Source organism: Plectropomus leopardus, chromosome 22, assembly GCF_026936395.1.
Source record: "Plectropomus leopardus strain MGB_pleo_1.0 chromosome 22, ASM2693639v1, whole genome shotgun sequence".
Taxonomy (NCBI): domain Eukaryota; kingdom Metazoa; phylum Chordata; class Actinopteri; order Perciformes; family Serranidae; genus Plectropomus; species Plectropomus leopardus.
Genome location: NC_142197.1, coordinates 14,282,129 through 14,303,769, shown reverse-complemented (window position 1 = coordinate 14,303,769; position 21,641 = coordinate 14,282,129). Strand labels below are relative to the sequence as shown.

At 41.5% G+C, this 21,641-nt stretch overlaps 1 protein-coding gene across 1 annotated transcript; it reads left to right on the top strand.

Annotated features, from left to right (window-relative positions):
* Nucleotides 1-946: 946 nt before the first annotated feature.
* yaf2 (YY1 associated factor 2) lies at nt 947-21,629 on the top strand. The gene is made up of 4 exons (XM_042511517.2): nt 947-1,106; nt 1,495-1,620; nt 16,556-16,711; nt 17,795-21,629. Exons 1-4 carry the CDS (start codon nt 1,081-1,083, stop codon nt 18,045-18,047), a joined length of 561 nt encoding a protein of 186 aa, XP_042367451.1. The 5' UTR covers nt 947-1,080; the 3' UTR covers nt 18,048-21,629.
* Nucleotides 21,630-21,641: the final 12 nt, after the last annotated feature.

Below are 21,641 nucleotides of genomic sequence, written 5' to 3'. Positions count from 1 at the left end.
TCCCGGCACAATGAGCTGATATGAGCCGTTAACTCATTGCTCTGGACGCAACATTAGCGACTATGGCTTTTGTTGCATTTAAAGTGCATTCGGAAATTAGAAAGCGATAGGACTTAGGAACAGGAGGGTGGATGAGGAAGAAACCTGCAAAGGCAGAGACATTTCTCTTAGATGCGACGACTAATCGTAAAAGCATGAATGAAATCAACACTGTGCTATGGCCCTATATAGATCTGACAATCATTGATGCTATAAAATATGCTCTTGTTTGGTTTTAGTTTTCATTTTGTTTGTTCATGTATTCATTTTTATCTTCTTACTATGTAAAGTGCTTTTGGGTACAGTAAAGTCATTATATAAACCCAAGTTATATTTCTTATTCTTATTATATTTTTTTTCAATAGGCCTGAGCTAAACACTATAATACACATAAATATTACTGTGAAGAAATTAGTAAAACATAACAATTAAAAAAGATAATCAAGCTAACAAATATTAAATAAAATACAGTAAGGGGGAAAGAAATACATTTGAAAATATAAAATATATAATTAAGGGATTAGATAATTACGATATTTTTTATGACATTCACCTTGAGTTTTTGAACAGTTCAGTGCATGAACTGCTCTGTATTTGTTTCTGAAGTAAATCAAGCATGTGTCAATAGCGTTTAAATCAAACACAGAATGAAAAGGTGCGTTTGTGAGTGGGTTTTCTTGACAAAAGGTGTGCAAACATGCGTTCATACGGCTGAATATTAGCGTCAGCTCAAGAACAGCGCATTACAGGTCACTTTTGCCACAACAAATAGTTATAATGGACGTTTAACACCTTTAGTACACAGAAGTACGAGCTCAGAGCGGGCACGTGAAGCGGCATCGATTCATCAAGAGGAATGTCAGCCTCGGGAAGTAACCCGGCCTCTGATTGGCCGAGGCGAGTCACGTGACCATTTCCCAAGCGGAGTTTCCACGACAGCTGGAAGCCGAGCGGCACAGGCGCATCGCTTCTTTGCTAAAATTATTGGAAATAACAAGACTTGTGCCCGTCTCAGCACCTCCAGATAAATCCTGGTCTGGCATGGGCGACAAGAGGAGTCCCACAAGGTAACGACCGAGTTAGTGCGTCCTAGATATTCAGGCTAGGAGAGGGGAGCGGACATCGACAAGCGCACGGGGGGAAAAATGGGTTTTCTCCACGGTCTCTCTCTCTCTTCTCTCTCTCACTGCATGTGTGTGTGTGCTCGTGTGCGGGTGTGCGCGCGGGTGTTAAAACCTCATCGCCAATTACAGTGTCGGATCACAGCGCGCTTGCAGATGATTTCCCTAAATCCTATAGGCTTACCCAGATGTTTGCTATCGATAGCCTTCGTGGATGCGAGCTCAACTCACTCTTGCCTCCTCTCTCGCCCCCTTTTCTCTTCTCTCCCACCATTTCTTTTTTCATTTTTTAATTATTTGTTTGTACATTTTATTGTTGTTGTTTTTTTTAAAGGCCGAAGCGTCAACCGAAGCCCTCCTCCGACGAGGGGTTTTGGGACTGCAGCGTGTGCACGTACAAGAACACGGCAGAGGCTTTTAAGTGCATGATGTGTGATGTCAGGAAGGGGACGTCAACAAGGTAAGGCGATGGATATATATTACCTTTAGTCTCTGTTGCATTAACGGCCCTAAAGGGGGGTGCTTTGGGGCTCAGGGGAGGCCCCTCAGCAAAATGAAGTGCAATTAATTTCACTCCCTATTCGCAATTTGTGCTTTTATGAAACAATAAAGACAATAGTACATTTTTAAAAAGATATTTACATCTTCCCATTGCTACCGTTCTATAAGTAGTTAACATAAACAAACATGGCACAGGCTGGTTAATGTAGTTTCCTGCCAATAATGGAATTTGTGCTGAATATTTTTGTGCAAAATGAGCAAATTGTGCAAACCCAAATGTCCATGCTCTTGCAGGGATGCTCACACTGACCTCAAATGAAGAAGAAGGTTTGCTCTTAAACACACACACATACACCTTGTTGCTCTGGAAACATTTATAATGTGGATATCCCGATCATGTTTTTTTTGTCCCCAATCCTGATCTAAGTCATTAAATATTGAGTATCTGCGGATACCGAATCCCAATTCAATACTTTTTTTGTTAGGTAATGCAGAAACACAGTGCATATTTTAAGAAGGCTTCTTTAAAGTTATTCAAAAATATATGCATCCAAGCTGCTCCTTGATGTTTTTTTTTTTTTAATTTATTAGTCCATCATTATTTATTTATTTTACAAAATAAAGTTCAAAATGACAAGCCCTCCCTTTAATCTTGTTGGCCTCCTTGCTGTCTAGAGTAAATATCTCTGTCCCTTTAAGAGTTCAGTGTTTGTTGCTGCGCTGCAGCCTGTGTCACAGTAACCTGAATGATCTGCAGTCTGTTGAGTGTTTATTTTCATGGTCTGCGCATCTTTTGGGCTGGACTACCCTTCATTAGTAAGCCATGTTGATATTTTGCTTGCAGAGCTTTTTGTTACAATTTGCAGTGGTGAGTGTGGCTGTAGGAAGCTGCACACTGGTCTCCTCTGCTCTCTCTTAGCAGGGCAGAGAAACACCATGCGTTATAGCTGAAAGCAAAACACAAGACTCTCACAGTGAGTGCATCTGTGCGTGTGTACAAGTAAAAACACCTGTGTAACAGCTGGCATAAAACAAAGGATTGGATGCTCTATAAGCCAAATATTCCCGATCCTGATTGGTCAAAAAAATGCCTTGATTTGCCCCCAATCCATTATTTGAGATCAAATCAGGACATCCATAATTTTGAACAGATAATAGGGAGGGGGGCAAGTGGCATCCAATACAAACTCACACACACACACACACACACAGGTACTCAAGCATACAAATACACAGCATGTACTCACACACACTCCGTGCCCTCTGAGCTGTGGCTTTTGTTTGTCGTGTCATCAGTGATTTGAGGCAGGAAATGACTGTTAGTCCTGAGTGGCAGTCATTATCGGGATAAAAACACAACAAAGGGTGAAGGGGAGGAAGTGCAGCCGTTCGCTCTGGCTATGGGAAACAGTGTTGTTACATGATCTCCCTCTTTATTATATCCTCTCCTGCAACTTTCCCAGTGATTTAACTACAGCAACAACACATCAGCGCAGTTGTCACGTTTGATGCCTTTCCAGAATATTTCCTGTGTCGGTGCATGCACTTGTGTGTATGTGGCTAGTTGTGAAAAAAGGTTGTCAGAGCAGCTGCCAGACAGACAGCCATAGCTCATTACTATGCAACAGCTTAATCAGCCTGCTGTCATCAGAGATACACACACACACACACGTACAGATGCACTCAACATGCAAATTTTACACATGACTGCATGCATATTCGTACACAAACACTCGTAGCGCGAGCACCCATAATCGCACACTCAAGTGCACAGTAGCTGCTCGCACAAACAAAGCGATTGAGTGGCAGACATACTGTTGTCATAGGGTTCAGCTTATTGCAGTTGAGCGTTGATTGTTGAGAGGACACTCCAGGGACTGTGTGTGTGTTTCCGTAAAAACAAGTGGCCTGCGGCTTTGCCAAGAACCTGTCTGAATCCTGCCACCAAAAAGCTGTGACACCCTTTTGTCTTCTCCATCTGGGCATTTTTTTTGGGGAAGTTGGCAAGGACACAAGGAGCCAAAATTCTACAACCCTGACAAATTTAGAAAACGTCCACGAAGGTCGTAGTTAATGTTAATACCCACTTCCTACCTGCAGTGCTGCAGAAATGTGTTTGTCATGCTCCTTTTTTCTCCCCCAGAAGGCCAAACACAACCCGCCACACGCAGGCTAATACTGCAGCAAAATGGCCACACAGGTGGTCGCAGCTGTTAACGACCGAACACAACAGACAAGTGGATTTCTCAGCGAGCAAGCCAAAGGTGGTAAAGGGCATACGACATGCGGAATATAAATGCAGGACACGACAAATTCCCTCGCTGGTTACTAAACAAGCATGACTGAGCCATTACTGCCAAGAAATGAATTCATGCCAGTATCCAGGGGTTAGAAGAAGTGTCCTGAATGTCACAGGTTTAACAGGCAGCTGAAATCTACTTGTCATTGGTTGAAAACACCACTTAACTGCAGAAAATGTCACTTTTCCTGACAGGACATGTCTTTTTTGAAAGTGCGAGAGGTGATGGATGCTAAAAAGAGAACATTTTAGGGACTGTACCTTATTTATCAGAGGATAGCAGGATTGTGCCTAAAGCTACACACATATTTAACCTTATGCCTTCCCGAGTGACTGGGGGAAAATGCTTGACCCTCCACCATAAATAACCATAGTCTACAGTTTCTCTATGATAAACGGTGTAATTCTGCCTTTAACCATTTGAAACCTTAGAATACAGGCTTGCACAACAAAAGAAAAAATGACCCAAATTTAGCAAGAAATAATTTTTAAAAAAGGGATAAGAAAATTACTTAAAGAATTAATAAAAAAGTAAAAAAACAAACAAAGAAATGACCTGGAAAAAGTGCTAAAAAAATTCTAATAATTTTGTATCATAATTTTAAATCTGCAAGTATGATAATGGCACATATAGTTTTTCCCTAGACATTTTTTCCTAGCTTTTTATTTAAAATAAACACAAAATACTATCTTTTAAAGCTGAATGTCCCTCCCCTAATCCAAATCAAAAAAACACTCTCTCCCTTGCTTGAAAAAATTATCTGTAGTGCCGCCACCATTTTGCACCACTCCCTCCCCTCTCATAAATAACGAACAGTTCCTCAGAACATGGTAGAGGAATATTTTAGGAAGGAGACTTAGCATGTGGATAGCCGTCAAGAGATAAAGATGAATGTTTTATGAAGGTGAGGTTTAGCAGATCTCGCCGCCTGTGATGTGGCAAGATGATCTACTGCAGGGACCCAAAGCTGGCGGGCTGATTGAAAGCGCGTCGTCGAGGCTGCGAGTTTGACTGAAGACAGGGATACATCAGCAGGATTGGACTCGCTTATCAGAGGAGAGAGAGAGATTGACAAAAGAGGGGAGGCAGCTGACGTTCCGCTAATTCTGTCAGCGGCTCGGAAAGTTGTGCAGCGAGGGTGTCAAATCTGAAGAAACCCAAGTGGAGCTTTCATTTGCACAGTGAAAAACAGAAAGTCTAAATATTCTCTCTATACCTATATTTTTTGCACCAAACCTGATGCAGTCATTTGTGCAGATTAATATGGAAAAACATGTTGTTTTTCTACAGCGAGCTGCTCGCTCACAGTATTTAATTAAAGCCGCCTTAGAGCTTTGGGATCACAACATATCATGCAGCCTCATTACCTTCAGACTTTTGCAGAGAAAAAAAATGACGTTTTATTCTCCTGTGACTCTTTGGGCTCAGTCCCAGCCTTTGAAAAGCAGCATGATGGATGAAAGTCATGGTACAGTGGTGTGGTGCTTAAAAAATAAGTGTTTGATAAGTGCAAGGTCACAGGTTTCGATTCAACTGAAACACCCCAGGCAGAGCGTCCTTGAGCAAGAACGCCTCCCAGTGCACCCATTACGACTTGTCCGGGATTAGAGTGTCATCTTAATGTTTAAAGATGGAAGATGAGGCATGTTTCAGAGTTAATGCTCCCGTCTGGTGTTCGGAGGAGCTTGAATAAGCTGAAAATGTCATGTGAAGTGGCGCTGACAGACAGTAGTGCTTGGCTGAGGGCCGTGTTTAGGTTTGGGTTTAACAGCTGAGTGTAATAGAGCGGCGTGTGTGTGACCTTCTCTTGTGTCTCGCCTGCACCACCTGCATCTGTTCACTGAGCTGAGCTGTGACAAGTCAGGCCCGCCAGGGAGACACTCAGTGTGTGCACGCGCTGCGTTCAGGAGCTTGTTTAGCAGCATTCTGTTTCTACAGGTCAGGACAGTGAGTGTGATCGTGTTCTGATTAGTTCCCTCGCTCTGCCCACGGCTCTCTCCCTACCTTTATCCTCCCCTCCCTCCCTGTTTGTTCTCTTTCTACCTCTTCCTTCTTTCTCTCTCCAGGAGTTGAACTTAACCTCGGGCGTCTCTCGGTGACAGATCGACTGACGTGCACGTTTTGTCAGCTCCACCCAAACAAGCAAAAGCCATTCTGGCTGGTTGGCAACTTGTCAGCATCAGGCTGTTTAGATGTTGTTTTATCATCCTCCGCAAAGCTCGCCCTCACAGTTCATGTGCAGTGCACGGAATAAGAATTGGGTTGTATTTGTGCAATTGGCTTAATTTTTGTTGAAATACCTTTTTAGAAAATGTAACAGCACTAGGTACTTTAAAGTACCTAGTGCTGGATTCCAGCCTTTTTATTGAGTTTATTTATACATACAAATGAAAAAAACGAAACAGAGGCTGGGTAGATATTGATTAAGGCAAGTGTCTTTTAAAGTCCCTCTGAATTTTATCTAGATTTAGTATCGTGATGTATTTTCAAGTGAAACAGGGTAGGCAGGCGGGGTGTAACATTCGGAGGAATTTGATTTGATCAGTGAAAAATGGGTGTGTCATAACAGTGAAGCTCTGACAGGCACAGGACCAGGAGCCCAAAATGTCAGGGGCCCACCTAGCCTTCATCTGCAAAATTCCACTAAAATTTACATATGCTGACCAAGGAGAGACTCAAAATGACCACAAAGAGATGCAAAGGACATACAAAGAGACATAAATAACCACAAAAAGGGGCAAAACAACCACAAAAAGAGAAAAACGATGAAAAGAGATACCTTCAAGAGATACAAAACCACGAAAAGATGCATATCAACGACCAAGAGACACAAAACAACAAGAAAAGAGACATCAACACAAATTGTGTGTGTCCTGCCCTTATGTAGGAGAGGTGGTGGGGCCTTTTGTGTTCCTCTGCTCAAGGGCCCATAGTCTCATAATGCACCCGTGCCCATATGGCGAATGGCTGATGGATATAACCATCAGGGAGTCAGGGAGAGAGAGATGAAGTTCATCATAAACCTCATGTAACTTAAGTCGCTGAAACAGTTCAGCTCTGTGCCGCTTGATTTTACAGGTTGAGTGATGGGTTGATGTGGTGATATTATTGCTTGAAACCAGTTGGTATTAAGTCAGCAGATGCCATATTTTGATTTACAGGAAGAAATTATTTAATTTTGATATAAGAATATGAAATATATATATATATTTCTTTGTAATTTTTGGGCATATTTTTTAGAAATAGGTGTACAATATGGCCTGGAAGGGTTAAAAATGTGTTCATTTCATCTGGACTTAAACTACATATATGTCGATTAATCTGATCATTACTGTCTTGACTAACCAGCTAGTACAAAAAATGTCACAAAATTTTTACCAAAAAGAGACATTGATTAATCACACATAAACAAGGTAAGTGAATTAAAATGCTGTCACAAAAATCAAAGAGGATCAGTGAAGAAATAACTGAATTCTGATGCAGATATCAGTAATTAGATTGTTGCCATTTTGAAGCTTTTGGGTGAACTTTACGAAACCAGACAGTGATTGGTTGCTGTAGATATCCATTATAAATATGCGATAGCGATCAGCCGGCTGGAGCCATCTGATTAAGCGAAACAGAAGCTGTGAGTTGCATAGACTAAGTTTATCTTCAAAGTGGATGGCGGATTCTAAATTTGGGATCAAAATTCAACACAAGACTTGTATTGCGAAAAGGATTAATTATCTCTCTCTCCTCTGTTTATTCTCCCAAAGTAGCTGCATTGGTAAAAATGTGTGCAGCTGCCATAGAATACTAATATAAACTATATACATACATTAAAATGCTGCCTGCAGAAAACTGCATCCACGTGAAATGCATATTGTAAAGTGTGAATTCACTGCGCTTCTGTATTATTCCACTGCCTGCACAGACACGTATACCTGCGTTTTTATTGAAGACTTTAATTCAGAGTTTCCTTTTGGCAATAACATCACTTAACTCTTCCTTACATCTCCATCAGGCGTATTATCAGCTTCCCTCCTCCACAACTTTTACAGCCTTTTACAGGGTCAAGAATCAAAATCCTTTTAAATCAGAAACTAATCTGCTTCTTAGGCTGGCGACATGTGTGGGAGAAAGCTCATTCACCAGACACAATCAAAATGTACCGCCATTTGGCTGCTCTGTTAATGTCAGTGTTAATTTCCCAAATCTGATTACACAAAACGTGCAACCGGCAAAGAGCCACACATTTGATTCTCACCTTAAAGAGTGGTGTGTTTTTGTTCAGCTTAAGCGCTAATAGTCTAAATGTCGGGTTTGTTTTGTATTGTTCTGCAACAGCTTGGGTGCTAAATGTTGAGTCACGTATATCCCGAGGAAAGAAGAGGGATTACAGAAACATATTCAGATCTTTTCAGGCTTTGTTGGTCGTGTGAATTCTTCGGTTTTTGGAATAGGGAATAGTAAATACTGATAAACAGGTTTCATGATCTGTATTTGCAAGTAAGAGTAATAACCTGTATGTTATGCCTATTAAAATACTACTGCCTACACATGCAGGGCAACATAAATGATCAGCACATTCTCACTCCCAGCTCATCTAATAGCCTAGCAGCTCTTTGTCAGTTGACCTCGGCAGCAGACACTGGCGTACAGAGGCACCTTTAGTGGCAGTGTGAGACGCACCAGGCAGCTGTTTCTGACACTCCAGGCAACTACCGTAATACAAGAGTGAGAAAGTCCACATATGGCAGATCAGAGGGAACTCTGGACATCCAACTGAAAGCCCGCTGTTCCTCTCCCATGTGAAACCAAAGTTATGCAAGTATGTGTAGCATACTACGTTAGTGATTTGTCCAAAATAATGATGTTTTTTTTTTTTCTAAACCGAACCACATGCTTTTGTCTGAAACCGAGACTGAAACTGAGTATTTCAACATCATAACTGTATGCATTAGCAAGCAACAACTGCACATTTCCTGTAAAAACAGAAGTGTATTTTTAAAACAATGCATGTAAGGAGTGGAAATTGACACGCCATACCTGAACTTTCAAAACGGACACAGGAGGGTACCTAGCGCGTCATACTCTGACAAAGTGCTGTTATATAATGAGTATGGCTGACAACGTGTTGAAATGATTGACACTTTACTCAGATGTCACTGAGGCCGTCTGACAAATATAACACAATAAAGACGTTACAGTTAACTGAATGCACCTGTGAGCACCATAGTTCCATATTTAAAGCTTTTATTTGCCATTTGTTTTGGTGCAAGTGCACAAGTATGAATTTGGGCACTGGGTGAATATGTGGCTAATTAAGTGCAGGTTATTTGGCTATGATAGTTGACATTAGTTGCCCATTTTCACCAAAAATGGGCAAACCACACGCTGAATTGTTGCACACTATAATACTAGAATAATAATGTGAATTTGTTAAGTTTATTTATGATTACATTTGCTTCTCATTATTTTGGACAGGGGTGCATAGATGCTTAGCAATTTTTAAAAATGTATGTTTTTTATTAGCATACTAGGGGAGACGTTTTGGCCATTTTTGTATATTTTATATAATGACAGCCTTGGATTACATCCTCTAAGTCACACAGTCGCCTCAGTCGGGTAGGTTACTGGTTTCGGGGCTCACACAGAATACAAACACTGAGCGTACACCAGGGACAATGAAGCTGGCTGTTATCACGTCACCGTGGCTCAAGATTATGGCTACGTGATAAGCCTGTAATTACTGCGGTGACACTGATGCATGACATACTGCTCTATGTGTGTTAGTGTGTGTGTGTGTGCAGGCGAGCCCGAATGAGAGAGGAAAATGTGGTATATAGTGTGGCTAGCGGGACTGTGGAAGGTGTCATAAACCACAGGACGTGGAGAGCCATCTGTCTCTCCCTTCCTCACACAAACAAGCATGATGGTAGCATGTACAGGCAGGGAGAGACATTAATCATCGGGTTGGAGGCGCTCCCAGGAGCAGCCTCCTGCCCGCTGATAGAAAACCTGACACACACCTACACCTAGATTGAGAATGTTCAACAGGGCATAAAATAAGCTATTTCACAATGATCTTACAATCATCACAGAACAGCAAGATGAGATTTGTTTGTAGCAGCACACTCCGGTGCTTATTTGCAGTCCATCAGCTGTCCTGCGGGCTGTTTGCTCATCACACAGTGTACTCAACAAATGTTAGCAAGCAGGCCAAACATCTGCAGAAATCCGCACTGCTGTCTTTGGATGGAACATGTTACCAGTTCAACGTTATAAAGCATAACTGCCCGGAATAATAAAAAATAAAGGACCTCTCTGTCCTTGCGAAAACACTTCACCACCTATAACTATGAAACAACAGAGTTTTTTTAAGGTCTTTCCACCTGAGAACATAGTAATACTTTTACACTTTGTGTGCGTGCTGTTAGAGAAAGTAGCTCTTAATCAGAGAATTGTGAGTAATCTGTAAAACAATGTGATGCAGTTCAGATTTTAAAGTGGAATTTTTTAACATTAAAAGGCCACAAAACCAATTTTCAGTGTGTACTGAAAGTTTTGCATGAAGAAAATTCTCACATTTCCTGCGGCTAATTAACCCCAGTGTTTACCTATGTGCATTAAGCAGCCGCTGCTAAATAATCAGGCCCGCTGCCATAAAAAAATCTCCCCATATGCAATTAACTTGCAGTCGGTACTTTAAGCAGCCAGAGTCAGGGATGAGTAAAGATTGTAAATCAAGCACCTGCAGATAAGGGTGTTCCGATTGAATGGCCACTGTTTGTTATTGGCCGATATTTTTTCTTAATAATTAAAAAGCCAATCAGGTGATGTAAACCATAAAAGGCAATTTCTCTGCACGGCTACAACAGCTTCACTGGTTCTGGTTCTTCTGACACACTGTTGTTCACACTAAACATTTCACTGTTGCATTCCTGTTTTACTGCTAACCTGATGTCCAGCTCACCTGTCTGCCCCAAGAGTGGACACACATCTCTCTCCTCTGGCTTGCCACAAACACCACACTGAGTGCTTCTGTAGAGGATGCGAAACACTCAGCTGCTTTCTTACAGTGTTTACTTTTAGATTTATTTTGTCCTGTATTGTGCCCACAGACAGACATGGCATCTTTATGTGTACCAGCTCTGATTTATCTGCATTTCTCCAGGATTTGAGTTGTTTTGTCTGAAAGTGGAAACACAGGGTGAATTAGAGGAGACTGGAGAACAGTTTTTGGTTTTAATGTCATTGCTCAAAAAAAAAACCTCCTGAACTCTTTGGATACATTTTTTATGCAGGTAACTTGTGCTCTCAAGTTTTTGTAGAAGCAATGTGAGAGTCACAATATTGATTGAAACACTAGACATCATAAGTTACATCTGCCCCCACATGCAGGGGCAATTTTAACAGCATATGGGGCATGAGAAGCATTTTATTAAACATTAATTGACATCTACCACTGTGTACAAATATGTGTCTAAAGTACTTCTCGTGTCACCATATGTGCAAAATATCTCACAGCGGCACAAAGTAACAATTAAGCACTGCTGTTGGGAAAAATCTAAGGGGAAATAGCGAACCCATTTAAAAAGCCTTTAGATTATCTGAGAAATGCATTGTCACAAAGCTGAAAACAGGCTGTTTTTATTAACTTGTGAAAAGTTGACATTTGAGATCCATTGTTTTCTCAGGACATTGCAATGCTATTTAAGTTTGAGCAGATTCTGACGATTTCTAAGTCATCTTCTTACAAAGGTTATGATGACTTGTCTATAAACAGATTCTGGCTCATACACACGGCCACGCCATCTGTGTTAACTGCTGAGTCCCTGGGAGCTGTGTTGTTGTTGATGACCCGTCAAACCATCCTGAGTCATAATTCGACCACCCACTGAATTTGTTACGTGACCAAATCAGGAGCAGAGGTGATTTTTTTTTTCTCTGGCAGTGTTGGTTCTTCAACGGCTTTGTTGGTGGAGGAGTGCGAGGTCAGTGGGTGCATCAGAAGGAGGGAGGAGATAGCGATAGAAAGCCTGTGTGTGTGTGTGTGTGTGTGTGTGTGTGTGTGTGTGTGTGTGTGTGTGTGTGTGTGTGTGTGTGTGTGTGTGTGTGTGTGTGTGTTAATGACATATTTGCAAAGGGGTCAGCCCTGTCAGTAAAATGTGTGCAGGATGGCAACATTTGTGCTTTTCAGCTCCTGCAGTCCTGCACAAAACGAGTTTGTCTTTAGCTTATGCTCAAAATCAAAATTTGTTTGTTTAATCTACTACAATGTAGAAGATGTTGCGTGTTAAGCACTTATGCTTTCAAAAATTAAAGAACTATCATATATGGAAGTAATGACACTTGTGCTGAAGTAACCTGGAACAAAAACGGTAAAAAAAAAGTACTGATGGCAACAGACAGCTGGGTTTCCCCACCCATTTGTTTATTTGTGGCAGCCAGCGTGATCAAAATATCTGCCGACATGTATTGATTTTATATTTTTGGAGGTGGACCACTCATTAGGAGTGCTACTGGAATATATATACTGTTCAGTTATGCATTGCACCACTTTCAGGAGAGCGTACTCGGGGCACAGATGGAGCAGCAGAACGTCAGGCGCAGTGAAAGTGAAACTTAATTGTTAATTGCAGTTGGTCTAGAAGTTTGCATCGTCTCGCCTCTGCAGCAGCTTCTCCTCTCATCCATCGATCTTATTTGGTCAGCGCTGACCAGATCGACTTTGACAAAACTTCTCAAACTGCTGTTGAGGACAAAAAAAAAAAAAACCTCATGGAGAGCTTTGCCTGCATGCACTCACAAATACCTCAGAATTTAGAGAGGGGGCACATAATGATACAAAAGGGACACACACAAACAAGAAAAAAAAGAGGGGATATTTGCTAATTTGAGGGTGAACTGTCTCTTTAAGCCGTCCTCGTAAGGTCCTAATCTCCCAGCGTGGGACTCCATTAGCCGCTGTGCAATAGATGGCACGAGTGGACCAAATATCGATTAGAACAACAATTCCAACACGCAGTATTAACGTCAGAAAGAATAGGCCGTTACATTAGGCACAGAAATTCCTGTTGGAATCAATAGACACACAAACACACACTCAGCTGCTTCCAGATGGAGGCCAGCAGCGAAGGCCTAAGTGCTAAGATAATAAGCATTTGATTGGGTTAACAGAGGCAGCTCTGTTTAGGCCTGCTGCTTTGCCTCGCCGTGATATTAGGTTGTCTCCTCTTTCATCTCGAGGTTATTGAGCTGGCTCTATTAGGGAAAATCTACTTCATTGTTATACACGAAGAAGATAGGATGTACAAAATATGTTTGTAGTCCGCCCCTGGCACAGCCATTGTTTTAGCTTTAAATAGAAAAGAGCATAATAAGCCTCAGGTGACTTTTGTTTTTTCTTGATCGCACATCAAGCAAAACATACAGCGTTCATGTGCCGCGTTAATGAGAGGCATTTGTTATTCATCTGTTCATTACATACATTAAATCAAAGGAACACATAATGACAGAAATCAATCCAAGGAGGTTGTGAATGAGCCAGCCAGTCGCCTTGCTTTTATTTTTGGAAGCTTGTAACATTCAGCCCGAGGGCAGGACAGTCCATTTTGTTGTGACAATTGCCTTTTTGTGTGCAAGCTTCAGCAAACCACACATTGTGCTGCTTTAAAGGATGTCAAGGAGAGCCTGCAAATTACTCGAGCTGGGAACAGAGGACTTTGAGAGACCTCTGCTTTTATTTAAAAAGGTGTCAGCAGTTCTGCAGCGCCGTGCTGACAAGACAGACATATTAGAGGATCTCGACATCTCCTCCCTATCAGACGGTTATGTAGGCCAAGAGACCCATTTGCATTTCGCTCTAGCCTTGCTAGCATCACCGCATGTTCTGTGAAGGCAATGATAACTCAGAAGAAAAAAAACTGACTCTGGGAGAGACTCTTTGAAGCTGGGCCCCAATTTAGGTCATCCCAGAACTGTTAAACAACAGCTTTGCCCTTAGAAGAAGACAGCAGACCAGCAGCCCCTGCTTATATGTTCTCTTAGAAAATGAGGCAGAAGCCTCTAAATTAAGCTAAATAGGCCACCGAGGCTCTTTTTGGCTAAAATGTGGTGCATTGCACAGCAACTTGGCCAGGTGCTCAAACTAATTTTTTGGATGGATTTTGTCAAGTTCACTGCGTTCTAGCACTTGTACTGTGTTTCACCCTCATAATTACATTAGGCAAGTGCATAAGACCATTTTTCATGAAGCACCTGGAGGCCAGTGTTTTGTAATTGCAATACTTTTCAAAGGGTTCACACACAGGTTAGTGTACCTGAGTGAAGTTGTTGTGTGTTACCAGCAGAGAGCTATTGGAGCATTAATATAATGCTCAGTTAACATCAGAGATACACGTTTTTATATTTTATGAGCAGTAGTTTGAAGTGTACATTTCACAGAAACTGACGATGAATTATGAAATTTGTATTCAGTGTTAATTTTTTAGCTTGAATTACAAATATAACTGCTCAACAGGGCTCAGAAAACACACTGTGCTCTTCTGCTGTTCTCATCATGCCTTCATGCTTCATCTGCTTTCTGCTGTGTGTGTGCATGCATGCATTTGTGCAGTCATATGCCTCAATGTGCCTTGTGTTTGTGTCTGTTCATTGCATTTATAAAGCAAGCTTACATTTTAATGTGTACCCCTTTTTGTTAATTTGAATGCACCATTTTGGCTTTTGGGTGTATATTTTGCACACTATGATGTGCATGGGTGCATTCATCAGTACAAACTATGCCAATGTGTGAATGTGTTAGTTTGTTCATTGCATTCATATAAAGTATGCATGTATTTTCATTTGCACCCGTTTTTGCTTTGAATGTGCTGCTTTGGCTTTTGGGTGCATTTTGTGCATGCTGTGATGTCATTAGGTGCTTTCATACATACAAATTGTGCCCATGTGTGAATGTGTTTGTGTGTGTGCGTGCGTGCAAAATCGGGCGCTAGATGTGAAGGCTCTCTCAACAGATGGCCTTTTCAACACACTCGCCTCTCAGCTAGGGCTCTTGCCAGCCCCAAAACACAGACACACACAGACACACAGACACACACACACACAGACTTCTGCACAGAAATACGATCGTAGCCTTCATGCTTGCAAACTGTTGCCAGACCAATTGCATAATGTATCATTTTTGAGACAGCAGGCACTCTTGGAGGATGAAAATGTGACTGTGAGGAGGAACATTTAGTTAACAGTGTTCCACTGATATTTATTTTGATATTGGATTTGCCTTTTAGTGCTCTGTGGAGACTGTATGAAGGTGCATCATCCTCACTTATCAGAGAAGCGCTGCCACAAATGAACACTGTCTCTCTGTCACCAATAACAAAAGGGGGACAATGACTTTTGATGCAAAGGTAGTTAAAACTGCAAGGTGGGATTTGTACCTAAAAATAATCAAAACCTATTACACTCTGACAAAGGCCAGTAATACAACTGACAGTGACCAGTGGGTGGGAAGCCAATGAGGGATCATGCCTCAGCTATTGCAGTAACACAAGAGACAAGTCCTCAATATTTGTAACCCAAATTTAAACAGTAAAAGAAACACAATATATTATATTTTGGTGATTGAAACATTATAAGCTAAGGGCTAATGTGTGTCCTCGCACCACTTCTTCTTTTCCTTATTTCAATAGGTACAGGTTCAGCAGAGCTGCATCTGCTATGCACCGTGATCCATGGTGAAGTCTGTCCCTCCCTCACGTGTGCTCTCTGTCCTCCCCGATTCTCCACGATTTTGTTCTGTTGTTCCGTCACTTTCCCTCTCTCAGTCGCACGCCCCCCCCCTCGCTCCCTTTCTCTCTTGATCAGTCCATTAAAGCTCCTGATGTTTACACATGACAACTGCAAATTTCTTAAAAAAAAACATAGTTAAATTGGGAAGAACCTGACCCAACTGAAGTCCGGGAGCATCCGTGAGAAATTACATCCTGGCCCTGAACCTGGTGTTACAGGCTCAATCTAGCCAGATCAGAGAATCAGAGCTCTACATGTTTTATTGCTGCTTACACCCTCGCCTGGAGTGATAGAAGACGAAAACTACAGTTCTGGATAATTTGACTCTTCATGTTTTGTCTTGAGTGTGACCTTTAATAAAAATGTGACATACTGTGGTTGAGGTCCAAGCTGGAGTTTTTTTAAAAAAACAAAGCAAGTCAAAGACTGTACAAACATACATACCTGTTATGCATTCTGAGTTCAGTGTATTTTGCACACTTACAATTCCTGTCACATCTTTCTGCTCACCAAAACAGATCTCAGCTTGTCAGTGTTTATCCCTCTGAGCACTAAAACAAGCCTGTGCAGGTACCTTATCTCACAGATGGCTGAATCCTGGGTTTTTATTCTGAATGCGCTCAGTGTGCGGTGCCACTTGCTGCCAGTGTTAAGAATACCTCAGCAGCACCATCCTAACCAGCGCTGGCAGTGATTATTGGCTCTTGATTATGGTGGTGCGCTACCATGAAGCCATGTGTTCACTGTGATTTTCCCTCTCATTAATCTGCCACACTCTCTCTCCCTCTTTATGCCTCCTTCCTCTCCCCGGATCAGGAAGCCTCGTCCCGTCTCCCAGCTCGTCTCGCAGCAGCAGGTAACGCAGCAGTTTGTGTTGCCCTCGCAGCCCAAAAAGGAAAAGAAGGAGCGTGTGGAGAGGGAGAAGAACGACAGAGAGCCGGCGCTCAAGAAGAACAGTCACAAGAAGATGAGGTAAACAAGCTGACACGGGGTTGGGGGATCAAGAGGAATCAGATATTACAGGGATGCATGAATAAAAACTGGAAACTGTAGATGGTGTTTGTGCTGCCACCTGAAGTGAGGATGATATGTTGTCATATTTCATAAAGTACTTCAAAAGATAGATGTGAGGAGGGTGGGAAACACCGGAAATAAATTTCAAAGCAACATCTGGAAGATGCTCTTTTGAGTTTTCAGCAACACTGACACAAAAAGATCAAGGTGCTTTTAGGTGAAATGAATCAAAGATAGTACCTTAATGGTGGTTAATACAAAACCTCATGCAGGATTTTAAAAGAAATAAATCCTTTCAGCTCTAATTTTTATGTCTCCGTGGCAGCGACAGCTATGGCCAGAGGCATTATGTTTTTGGGTTGTCTGTCCGTGTGTCAGTCACATTGTTGTGAATATTTCAAGAATGCCTGGAGGGAATTTTTTCAAAGTTAGCACAAACATCCACTTGGACTCAGTGATAATTTGATTAGATTTTGGTGGTCAAAGGACAAAGTTTAAGGAGACTGTGACCTTGATCTGTCACAACACAATATATGAAGAATGCCTTGAGGAAGTTTCCTCAAATTTGGGACAAACGTCCACTTGGACTCAGGAATTACTTGATTAGAATTTGATGGTCAAAAGTCAAAGATCAAGGTCACTGTGACTTCATAAAACATGTTTTTGGCCATAACTGCTAAAATTTTACACAAATGTTTCAAAGAATATAATGATGAAGTTCTGACATTTGATGTCACTGTGACATCATAATGTTCTGCAAAAACACTTTTCTGGGCGTTACTCAACGTCATATCTCAGAAACAGAAGGGGAGACATTTGGTCAGATACTGAATTGGTGACACTTATCTCGGGTGTCCACCTTGAAACTGTGCAATTGTTTCGATCTTCTATGCTGCCGGGAGGAAGATGTGTGTGAAGCATCCATGTTTTCACAGACATGGATGTAAACTGTAAGTGCAACTTGACTTGTGCGGAGGAATACAGCTGTGTGGGAGTTACTGTAGTTTTTCTCACTCTCTTTTGCTATTTCTCCCATATCAGACCGAGGTTAAAAAACATCGACCGAAGCAGCGCCCAGCACCTGGAGGTGACGGTTGGGGACCTGACAGTCATCATAACAGACTTTAAGGAGAAGGCCAAGCCCTCGTCCACCTCGGCTACGTCATCCAGCGCCGCGTCCACGGCTGACCACCACAGCCAGAACGGCTCCAGCTCAGAGAACACAGAGAAGGGGCTCTCCCGCTCCTCCTCACCAAGAGGAGAAGGGAGCTCGGTCAACGGAGAGTCCCACTGAGTCACCCTCACCTCCAAAATCTTCCGCCCCGACCTCCACCTGCATCTCATCTGCAAGTCCACAGGTCACCGGTGGAGGATCCTGCCTCGACTTAAGAGCTGCACATTACTGACTGAAACCGTTTTGCTTTTGGATATTACAGTTTTCAAAGAAATTGTGACCAAACACATCAGATTTCGCAAATTTAATTAGTTTAAAGATTTACTCAGCACTAGAAAACTGCATTTAGAAAGCAATACAAAAGAACTTCTGCTCCATCTTCAGAGTTTTCAGTGATTTTGGACATTTGGTGCAATCGAAAGGATCCCACACGCTGTCCAAACTTTGCTACTAGAATATTTACAAAGACAGTTTTATTCTGGTGAAGAACTTCCTCAGAACTGACCTGAGAATACCTGAATAAGTGTTTGGACAAGCTCTATGATCCTTTGCAGTTTCCTTCAGATGCACCTACCTTTTAAGGTTTTTCTCCGTTTTTTTTTTTTTTTTTAGCATTTTTGTTAAAATGTGCAGCCCCACCCTCGACATCCCCTTCAGTGGCCGGCAGAGTGACCTTTTCTTCCTCAATGTGGAATCCTCAGCCTCTGTCAGGCGTCTGTACACCCCATTATAAACCTGAACCGTCTATAAGGCACCCTCAGTGTCCCTAACACTGAACCTTCAACCTCACAGCAACACTTTGCTCCTGCTGTTGATTACTCAGAGCTTTTACTTGTGGACTGCCTCTGCTATGGAGTGACTTTTTTGACACAACATAACGGCTGTACTCCTGTTGGCAACATTTGGTGTTTTTGGGTAGTGTTTTGAGCAGGTTGTTTAGTTCAGGTAACACTGTATAAGGGCATCAGGCAGGTTTTGATAAAAGCCCTCTTTAAAATGGTGTTGGAAGGTGTTGTAAATGATTTTAAAGGATAATACCGGTGTTTTTTGTTTTCAGTTTGTGCCACTGTCAGTCATGTTTGAGATACAATCAGGATGTTTCTCTTCTATCTTTGCAGCTATTCATTTTGCACAGTGTATAAACAACAACCAAACATCTGCATTAAGTGATATTTTTGATACAAACATAAAATCATGTTAATTTTAGTGATGCAAAAAGCTAAGCATATATAGAATTAGCAACTCTCTGGCTATATGCAGCTTTTAATTCATTGTTTCAGTGTTCTGAACATCACATAGACCAAGCATTGACCATCAATGCCCAGACAAGCTGCTGTAACAATACCTGTCCAGCATGAAAACACAGAAGATTTTTAAGAAACCGTTTCTGGTGAATGAAGTCATACCAACTGCTACTGTAACTAACTAGCTACAAGCTGAGTTCAGACCACCTGTATTAATATCAGTGATGTACCACTTACTGAGAAACAGTAGTTACAGTTACCTAATTACAAACATAGTTACTGATTACTTCCACCAAAAAGTAATGCGTTACTGTGATAAGTAACTTTAACATTTTTTAAATGTGTGCTTTGAAATGTTGCCCTTGGTAATATGCTTATAGCTTTTATTTTAGCAAAGTTGCAGAATGGAATACTATGAACACTTCTGATCAACTTGACAATTTAAATTTGCAATCAAATATGCTGTCCAGGCACGGTTGTAGTTTGAAAAAGTTTTCCTGGCCACATAGACAGAGTTATTTCATAATCAGCAGCCTGAAAGACGGTGGTGGTAAGTGATTATTTTTCCCTACGACAGCAAAGGCATGACCTGCCTTCCTTTGTCTTAAGGCCCAGACACACCAAACTGGCATCAAAGGACAAGGAGAGCCTCACATTGCCTGTGTCTCAGCCAAAAAGTTGCACTTTAGCACACTGCAAAGACTACGGCTGATGGCCAAGAAGCACGCATGTTCGGTGCCTGCGTGAGGGGAATAACTCCATATACCAGCAGCTGACGGTGGTCTGTATTCATCATTCTAAAAGGAAAACCAGAAGACCAACATGAGTCGCTATTTAGCCAATGTTAACAAAGTATATTTACTGTGCCCTAGCAAAAAATAACAGTTACTAAATGTTTCTGCTAAGGGCTCAATGTCTGAAAATTACTACCCAATATAACAAGTTTGCTTCGATCTTGTGCCCTCTTGACTTTTGTTGTTTGCTTTCTTCACTTCTGTTTTCTTTTTGGGCACTGAGCTGAACTGCCAATCAGAGTGATTTCATTCACCAACGGGTCCCATCGTCTCAGACGCCGATTCAACATCTTTAAGTGGCCAACTGTGGTTTTTGAGTGTCACAGAAATTAAACTGCCTCTGATTGGCTGACCATGACATACATTTTTATCCTAACTAATTTCACTCCTTTGCCTAAACCTAACCAAGCCTATTAACGAAGAAAATGAGAACAAGCCAGTCAGAGAGAGGGTAGGGCGGGTCATGCTTTCAGTAGGGAAAAAAGGTAATCAGAAACGTGCTCCAGATAGTTGTTATCCAGAACAGCTAAAATCTGTCTCTCAGGGCTTTTTTTCTCTCGAGTCTATTTTACAGTCAGTTTTGCTGACAAAAAAAATCACTTAATGCAGCTTCAAGAATTGTCCAAGCTTTGTAATTTAGTCAGCTTGAAACTTGGGTCATGCTAAATCTGTCAGTCACACGTTCTTCATGTTACACCGTGGTGACTGTCAGTCACACGAATCCCACAGATTATCTACGCAAATACAGTTACAGTTCTTCCTACATCATCATATTGCTGCTTTTTTGGCACACTTTTGAATAGTTTATTTCAAGCCATCACAGTAAAGTTTTTTTCAGAGTTTATTGTGAAATGATAATAATAATAAGTATTGTAGAGTGCAGTTAAGAGACTGTGGCTGTAAATGACACCGGTATTCTCCTTTTTATCTGTGCTGCACCTGCTCAGTCACACAGTTGAAAACCAGAGGGTGCTTGTGCTTTTCTGCCCCCACTGCGAACCCAGTTTGGAAACAGTGCTACTACAGCGGGAAAAGGAGCTTCTGGACGTGCAGAGTTATCAGCGGCATAAGGTGATGGCCTGCAGTGTGACGGACTTCAGAAACTGTTTCTCCATTTTGACGTAGCAAAGTGGGAGAGCTTTAGAGAATACTAAACCCCCGGCAGAACAAGTATAGATCAACCTAACTACACAATAACTTATGAAACCTGTAGAATACTACACAGATAAAAATGGATATTTCTAAAATATTGTACTACAATGTTTCGATGTGGTTGTATTCTCCATCATAGCAGTGTTATTGTTGAGATTTTACTTTAACATGTTTAGCACAGATCCTAAGAACTGTCATGGCATGATAATATTATGGTCTCGGTATATTGTGGGACAGGCTATGTCTCTTAGTTTGTTAGCATTGTTTCATGTGTCAGAGACTCATAGGTTCAGTGCACTAGCTGGGACTAGCTGTGTGGACTCGTGGGAAGTGTTCAGACGGACGTTTGTTACTCGGTTGTGGCAAAAATGGAATGACACTTTAAAAAATATGTTGGTTGTCACTTGTTTTTTGTTTGTTTGGTTTTTTTTTTGCTTTGCCATGCTCAGTTGTTTTAAAATGTGTGAACTTGTTTATTACATGTCTGAATAAGAAAATTCAAACAAAGGAAATCATTTTACTCC

Excerpts from the sequence above, each read along its gene's own strand:
- yaf2 (XM_042511517.2), top strand. The coding sequence starts at position 1,081 with ATGGGCGACAAGAGGAGTCCCACAAG. Across the intron at positions 1,107-1,494 it reads GACAAGAGGAGTCCCACAAG|GCCGAAGCGTCAACCGAAGC; the intron begins GTAACGACCGAG and ends TTTTTTTTAAAG. Across the intron at positions 1,621-16,555 it reads AGGAAGGGGACGTCAACAAG|GAAGCCTCGTCCCGTCTCCC; the intron begins GTAAGGCGATGG and ends TCCCCGGATCAG.